This window comes from Physcomitrium patens, chromosome 1 (genome assembly GCF_059467195.1).
Source record: "Physcomitrium patens ecotype Gransden chromosome 1, ASM5946719v1, whole genome shotgun sequence".
In the NCBI taxonomy this organism is placed as follows: Eukaryota; Viridiplantae; Streptophyta; class Bryopsida; order Funariales; family Funariaceae; genus Physcomitrium; species Physcomitrium patens.
Genome location: NC_143410.1, coordinates 29,757,381 through 29,765,730, shown reverse-complemented (window position 1 = coordinate 29,765,730; position 8,350 = coordinate 29,757,381). Strand labels below are relative to the sequence as shown.

General features: G+C 37.5%; 1 protein-coding gene across 1 annotated transcript; it reads right to left on the bottom strand.

The window, feature by feature from the left end:
- Positions 1-1,437: 1,437 nt before the first annotated feature.
- On the bottom strand, positions 1,438-5,574 carry LOC112288917 (protein DEHYDRATION-INDUCED 19). The gene is made up of 6 exons (XM_024533665.3): positions 5,218-5,574; positions 3,601-4,090; positions 3,027-3,169; positions 2,657-2,734; positions 2,175-2,443; positions 1,438-1,977 (listed from the first exon to the last, which is right to left on the bottom strand). Exons 2-6 carry the CDS (start codon positions 3,677-3,679, stop codon positions 1,866-1,868), a joined length of 681 nt encoding a protein of 226 aa, XP_024389433.1. The 5' UTR covers positions 3,680-4,090; positions 5,218-5,574; the 3' UTR covers positions 1,438-1,865.
- Between the last annotated feature and the right edge of the window lie 2,776 nt (positions 5,575-8,350).

Below are 8,350 nucleotides of genomic sequence, written 5' to 3'. Positions count from 1 at the left end.
GTGAAAACTAAAAAAAGAATTAATTTTATCTTTTATTTATTTAGCACCTAGAATTCTATCTAAATTAAACTTCTATATGCATTTCAAACTAGTATAGATATTATTACATGATATTTTGTCAAAATATAATAATATTTTATGATTACACAATTATCCTTTAAGAAAAAAATTAAAAAGTATTTAGAACAATCTACAACCTATTCCAAAATGACTTAGCTACTTCTAAATAATACAATAAATTTTAAAATAATTATATATATAATTTTAATTTTAATTTTAAATAACATAAAATTTTATTGAATGTTCAGTTTTTACAAGTAAATATTGTTGCTATAAATAAGATTGTAATCTATTCAAATAAGCATCAAACTTTTAATTTCAATTTTCATTCTTAACATTTAATTTTTTATTAAATCATAGTTAAGTTACATTTTATTTTATCCAAATTTAATAGCAAATATTTAGATTAGAACGTGATAATAAAGATACAACCATATCTTTTAATAATTTAATCCACTACATTCTAAAAATATATATTTTTATGATTTGAGATCCATCATGTTTTAAAAGTTTGTCTTTAATTTCCCCATGTTCTAAAAAATGTAGTATTTTAAATTCTTATTTATTTATTTATGTACAATAATAATGATTAATTAGTAGGTTCAATTTCAAACTATTTACATGACCATGAAGAGAAAGATGTGTGCAAAGAAATCAACTAGTAAAAAAATCACTTGTTTATTATTTACCAACACTTGAATTACAACAATGCCTTTATTCAAATACTTTTACCACATTGCAATGCAAATAATGAATAGTTTACCACTTTCCAACTGAGCCTCAAAGCATGACCTGTAATGTTACTCATAATCTTTGTTGAATTCAAGTTTCAACCCATTTTCCCAAAAGTAAACTTGACTATTCCTTTCAAACTTCTGCTTTATAGCCCTTCTAATACTCAGGAAAAGTAGCAGAGGGAACAGATCCTAACTTTGAAGGGTTGTACATATAGCCATAGTAAAATGAGAACACCAAAACCTATGTGGGTGCCGACTTTCCTACACTGCAGACTATAATGCACGTCTTACATCGCTGGTATCATAGCTGGTTTTGTTAACCTGCATGAAATTCCTGTTACTTGAGCGGGTCACAAAATGAACTGAATCCAGAATATAGCCTCTCAAAGGAACTCCTCAGACATTGTTGCAATTATTGGTGTGTATACAATTTGTCCCACATTGCTCATCTGATCCACATTAGAATGACACCGTTCAACATTCTGAAAAAGAAAGGGCAGAGAGCATAGTCGGAAACCAGAACAGGATCCAAAATGAAAATAATTGAATAAATCCATCCAACGTCCACGACCCGGTGCAACATAAGACGCAAAAAAAATCAACCATTCAGACGACATTCGCAAGGTAACCAACCCGCATATTAAAGGAATAAAGCCATACAGCATGTGGTGCAGTTCAGAGATATTAGACCGTTACACTTGGAAGTGCCTCAAAGTAGGCACCAAGACGGACATAATATTCACTACAATACTACAATCCAGGCCCCATTATTTGGACCCTAGAAGAGCATCGCAAGAATTTTCTGCTTACAGGTCTCTAATGATATGCATCATTGAGCTGCCATGCCAGATCGTGACCTCGTGGCAATTTAAAGCATTCTGCTAACCTATACAAGCCCCGAGGAGATGCATTAGGGTCTCTTGGCAAAGGATGCTCATACAGGATGCTTTACAGCACCCGAGAAATGGTCTCCAGACAAGGTGGCAAAGCTGTACAATGCAGCCCTTCATCTAAAGTTTTGCTGAAATCATCCTGTGGCAGCGATTAAAATGTACGATGGTCAAATTCTCAATCGTCACCCAAAAGTGTTGACAGCACAAGCTGTTGTACAAACTTGGCGCGCATGTTGGCATGCTTTCGTTTCTCCTCCAATTCTTCCGCAGTAAGTGAACTCTCCGCACTGCTTAAACGACAGAACAAAAAAAGTAATCTTAGAGCACAACCAAACGGCAAGACGAGGAATCTAGTGACAAAAACTGCGAGAACGAAAACTCAGGTGGTTGCACATGGGAATACCGCAGCATTGATTGCCTAGGGATCCAGCAGTATCAATCATAGATAAGGAATAAGCAGGTACACAATGAAGTATCAACTTGCCTCGCCTTTGACTGCTGGCTCAGAGAAGACAACTTCGCTGGTTGCTCCTCGACTACAACAGTGGGTTTGGGAGGATCTTCTGTCTCAGATATGGGGACGTTGTACACCATAGATGAGAGGAGTGGATCGGTAGCGCTTGACAAGCCCGATGACCGAGATGTTCCACCTAGAAGAGCCTGCAAGTGCGCCTCGCGGAGCTCCTTTCCAAGAAGTGAGAGAGTAGCATTGGATGGAACTCCAGCTCTCCTGAACCTCCTTCGGCGCTGCATGTGAGCTGTTGTTAAGGTGAAATACACCATTACGCACTATGGAATAATATGGCTGCACTCTTACACTTCCCCGCACCTCTAATCAACAATTCTTAACTCAAGAAGAGACGGACGTTCTGATGATTAGAGCACCGACATATTCCTCGACACAGACGTCAAACAAACAATAAAAAACGCGATAAAGGCAACTTGAAAGTCGCATAGAAAGGATATCTTAAAAAGGTGGCCATGCTGCAACGAAATGTGGCCAACCATGTCCTTAGGTACCTTAACAGCGCACACTGGGCACATCTGCTTTCTCAAAACAAGCGAAGTCATCAAAGCAGCGTCATCGTATCACAGTAGAAAAACAATACAGCTGATTAGTGAGAACAAGAATACGATCATTTAATAACTTTATAGTCAAATTATATACATAAGACTCATATTCTCCCCATTAAATGACCGCCGCCATAAGCAAAATGCCAACCATCAGACAGTCGGAGCTTGCCGAAATTCAAATGTAAAAAGACGTTGAAATTCTGCAATATAGAACCCAGATGGTAATGAATATTCAGAACACAGAATTTGAAGGGAGACTTACAGCAGGCCTAGATTCAAAACAATGTTCCTCCTCGAGATGTGGACAGAGGGCAGTAGTGTCAAATTCTTCATAACAGAAAGGGCATGAAAATTCAGCTCGCAGGTCCTCATCACCATCCACATCATCTAGGTTAAGGTGACGGTCTGTAAAGAAATGAACAAACCAAAACAACAAAGTTCACAGCTGAGTGTTTTAAAACCAGAGTGAAGGACCATAACAACTAAACGCAACGTCACTTACATGTTCAGACGGGTAAATCAAAGCTCAAGACAACACGTTGACCATAAGGGGAGGGGGGGGGATAAAAGAAAAAAGAAAAAAGAACAGAGAGTTTGTTGCATGAAGATTCTGCTGCCAAATCTTTTACAGCTAAGACAAGGCGGACACTTAGTTTGACTACCTAATAACAATCTCCCTTACAGTAAAAAGGAGACTATCTTCTTAATTTTATATTGGAAATAGGAACATCAGATAATATGGTCAACACCTGAGCAAACTCCAATAATCGACTGGTCGAAATTCTACACGCACAACCAAACAGCAAGAAAACCAAATACGGAATGGAGGAACACACCAATAAGAGATTGAGAGGGCTGAAGTGTGTGATGACGCTTTGAAGTTGACATGCGGGCAGTCCAAAACTCCCCGTCCATATTGAATTTTTTTTTTTTTTTTTTTTTTTTTCCTCCCCAAAGCTTACCTCCGATTCGAACCAAAACACCTACCCAACGAACGACAACGATATGGCAATCCCACCCGCCCTTGCCTCTATACGGATTCCGCTAGTAGAAATTTACAACCGAATTGTCCTTCCGACCCGAAAAAAGACTTTCAGTCCAATTATTTTTAGTCTCTTCCAAAATACTTACAACAAATTGGTATTATTTTCCAGTTGTGACAAAATAAACGCTCAAAACTCCTCCCCTCGCTTCACACCATCACCAGCAGAAGACAACTGTGATCTTAACTTTTATCCTCAAAAACTGTTCCTTTCAACAGTTCGCGACTATATACGTTCTCCTCAGTGGTCTCCGAAGGTGGAAGTTCCCTCCTGTGCTTGTTTCCTACATAACAGAGTCCCAACATTAATCAGGGCCGTACCGCAGACTGTAAAATTCTCCCGCTACACCCAAGTACTAGTATGTACAACATCTCTAACCTTCTGTAAAAATTCTATCAATCAGTGCCCTCAGTCCATACGGGTAAAACCGATGCTTTACTGCAGAATTACAATCGAAACGCAGAAAGTTGAAGTTGCATGACAATTGACACACTATAAAGGTTTAATTTCACACTATGATACCACGCACTCTACTTCCACAATTAGGCTAAGCATTTGAAGAATTAAACGCTTTCCGTTAGTTCCACCAGCTCTTAATGACAACATTCAGCCATGGTGGTGAGCGCTGAAGAGCGCAGACACGACAAAGATCTGGACACTCGGGTGCAAATACCATTCCCAAAAATCCAGCTATGGTCATGTACAAACGCGGGCTGCTAAATGTTCTGTATAATTCTATCCCTACAATAATTTGAAGCAAAGACCATTATCTAAACTGAAATGGGTACACCTGATACACTATTATGGCTTCAAAGCAGTGTGAGCGCAACAACATCCCATATTTCTCTGCTTCCCAAGAACCAAGGATCCAAAAAACCAAAAGATAGGCAGGAATCCACATGAAAAAGAAAAAGAAAAAGAAGCTAAATTAACAGAAGACAAACATTATACAAAGTCAGGATGGAAAAAGATAATAACTTAAAAACAAAACCACCGAATAAACACAGACATTTCTAGACTGCTGCATAAATGATCAGCCACCATGAAGCTCTATCCCTAGACAACCAATCCGAAATCCCCAAAACGAGAAACAAACACTGCCACCTGACGAACACCACGAAACCGACCAGACCTACATCTGAAACCCTACCATCCGGCAAAACCGTACCCACAACACAAACACAAGCGAATTACAACAAGCAACCTCCAGCACCCCATCTCAGACCTCCCATTCTCTTCGACAACCAGGATCAACCTGATCGATCCCCAGCATCACACATTTACCCCGCTTCACCCCAACCCTCAATCACCCATCACCCCCTTGATACACCACCTCAAACCCGATTCCCAAACTCCCTCAACACCCTCGGCGCACAAGTTGCCCACGAAAAACTTGCAACAACGCCATACCTCACGAGCTCCTCAACCAGCCAGAAAAATAACAACGAATCACGACCTGCCCTGCCCTGCCCTGTATCTAGATAGATATCTTTCTGCCTGGAGGCACTCAAAGTGGAGCTGGGGCCCTAAGTAGGTAGTGTGGGAGATCAACAAGCAGCCTCCGATGAAGCCGCGATGGAATTAAGCGTGAAGGCGAAGGAATTGAAGGAAGGAGAGGAAGGAAGAGCGATGATGATGAGGGCGAGGAGGACGGAGGAGGAAACCGTGAAACCCCAGGTGTGGGTGCTGCACTACAGTGCCTTTGCCTTAGCTTTGGCTTTGCTCTGGTCTTGTGGTGTGTGTGTGCGTGAGCTTGTGCTTGTGCTTGCTGATCCCGATCAATGCCCCCACTTGTTCCACTCTCTTTCCTCCCCACCCCCCCCCCCCCAGTCGGTGTGGCTGTGCCCGCCCAGCGTTCGCATCTCGATGACGCGCCGGGAACGTAGGGGAGCTTTGGGGAACTTATGTTCCCACACTACGTGTACCCTCATGGCATATTTCTTTTCTTCTTTTTTTCTTTAGCTTTGATGGGGGAACTGTGTGTTGGTGAAAGTAAAATCTTAATGAACTCTTCATGAGTTGGCATTTTTTTTCTAAATTCCCCTGTGCCATCTATATTATTATCTTTCCAATTTATCTTGTTTTATTTTTGTTCTTGATCTCCCTTGTCTACTTTTAAATTAATAGTAGTAACAACAACAACAACAACAACAATAATAATAATAATAATAATAATAATAACTGTGATCAAACTGAAAATAGAGTATTTTGATTTTTTATTCTAATTTTCTAGAAAAATGATAAAATACATATACTGAGAAATTTATAATTTAGAATGTATAATTAAACATATATATATATATATATATATGTATATATGTATATATATGTATATATGTATATATAGACATATATACATACAGATAATTGCACTTTTAATGATGCCTAACAAGCCTTGGTTTTTTTCTCGACATATCAGGATTTAATGATCTCTCTTAATAAATTGGTTTATGTGCAATTAATTTTTAGTTCATTTACACATTGTTAAAATTAAAACAGGCATACTCATTAATCACAGAAAAAAGAAATGTGAAATTTGTACAGTGAAAAAAAAAAAAAAAAAAAAAAAAAAAAAAATCTTTTAAGATTTTAGATTATATATATATAAAAGAATAATTTCACTTAATTGACATAAATAGGTTTCAGAATATTCCGACCTTGTATATTTCATATAATCTCAGAATAAACACAATGTCAACTTCACAAAACCAGAAACCTTGAAAAGATGCACTAAGACTTTGTTTTCAATGTAATTTGTTTAAAATCAAAGACAAACTCCTGTCAGGATATAACACCACATTTACTACACTCTAAGTTTACTTGGTTTAGGGTTTAGGGTATATAATGTTAAAACTTCTAAAAGTGAAATATTTTTTCAATTAAAATATAATTTTTTGTCCATAAAAAATCATTTATTTTCTTAAATTAAACAAATGATTCACATACTTTTATACATCTTTACATGAAAAATTGCTGATATTTCTTTATTAGAAATAATACGTGACAACAAACAAATTAAAAGATATCAATTTTACATTTTATAGTATAACAATCAAATAAATATAATTGAACTATTTATATGACTATATATATATATATATATATATATATATTTCCTTTATGGCTCAAGCTGTAAGTACATTCCAAGTTGCTATATACACACCTATTATGTCTATATACACTTCCAACACTTCTAATTGGCTCATCCAAATCCCTCTTCCCTTGCCTTGGTACAAGTCCTAGTGTCCCTTCTTCTCTTCTTTGCCTTGCTCTCCTATCAAGCTAGCCAACCCTTTGAAGCACTTTCAAACCTTGGATGAGGTTGGATATTTCTAAAATCCAAGTTGAAAACCTATATTTCTTTATTAATGTATTTGAAGAGAATTGGACATTTTAGCTCTTTGAATTTATCTATAAAGAACTTATATGTCATGTGATTGTGGATAGTATTAGTAATTGTAGAGTGCAGAGACAAGCCTTCACATTACATGGATTGAATACAAGTTGGCAAGTAAGTGCGCTGTCACGGACATACATATAATTACCTATATGAATAGATAAAAGTATGTAAAAGTAGGTTAATTGTGTAATATCTTCTAGAGAAGCTTCTTAGAAGCTTCATAGACGCTGCTTTGACTTTATAGGAGTCTATAGTTGACTTTTAGGTTAGAAACTTGGTCAACAAGTTAGCCATGTGCCACGCATGTTAGAAGCTTAAAGAACAAGCTAACTACGTGGTCCATCCATAGAAAACTTGCCTTGCAAGCAAAGGCATGTGGCCTAGAAAGTCAACATATATTGGAGGTCTTATAGAACATCGCCACGTGGCTTCTAGTTAGATAGTATATATAGAGGCAAGAGTGAAGCCCTCTTCACTCTTGTCAACTCCTTTCTTGCTTCTAGTCTAGTTTCAAGGGTCTCTAGTTTTCTTGTATTTTGGCAATAGCCATTCCAGTTTCTTTCTTAATATACATATTTCTATTTTGTCCTATTTCTTTTTGAGAAAAGTCTCACTTACTCTTTAGCTTTCATCGAGTTCTTGTCCTTGACAGATTGACAAGAGTACACTTACAATATCAGAGCTTTGTCTTTTCTTGATTAAGAGTGGATTACCCCTTTTTCTTGATAAGACATAAGCGCATTAGAAGTTGCGGATTACCCTCTTTTAACATGATATTGTTCTTAGTATTTTCTTTGTTATCAATTCCTCTCTTCTATTTGTTTTGAGCGTTATTAGACATCTTCTCTTTTCTAAGTGCTACTATGGCAGAGCTTGTTGAAATGAAGAGTGCAATGGCACAGATGCAAGAACAATTGAGGGAGTTAATGCTTGCGATGCATCAACTCAATTTACCACCACAAGGAGCAACAAGAATGGTAGGAAGTGAAGATATAGAGATGATTGGGGCTGCTTCAACATCTGCACCAAACCATGTCCCTTCTCCCAGAATGGAACACCCTTCGAGTGTTAGAGAACCGAGAGTTGCCTTGCCCGAGAAGTTTGATGGTACCAGATCCAAGTTTCGAGGATTCATCAATCAGG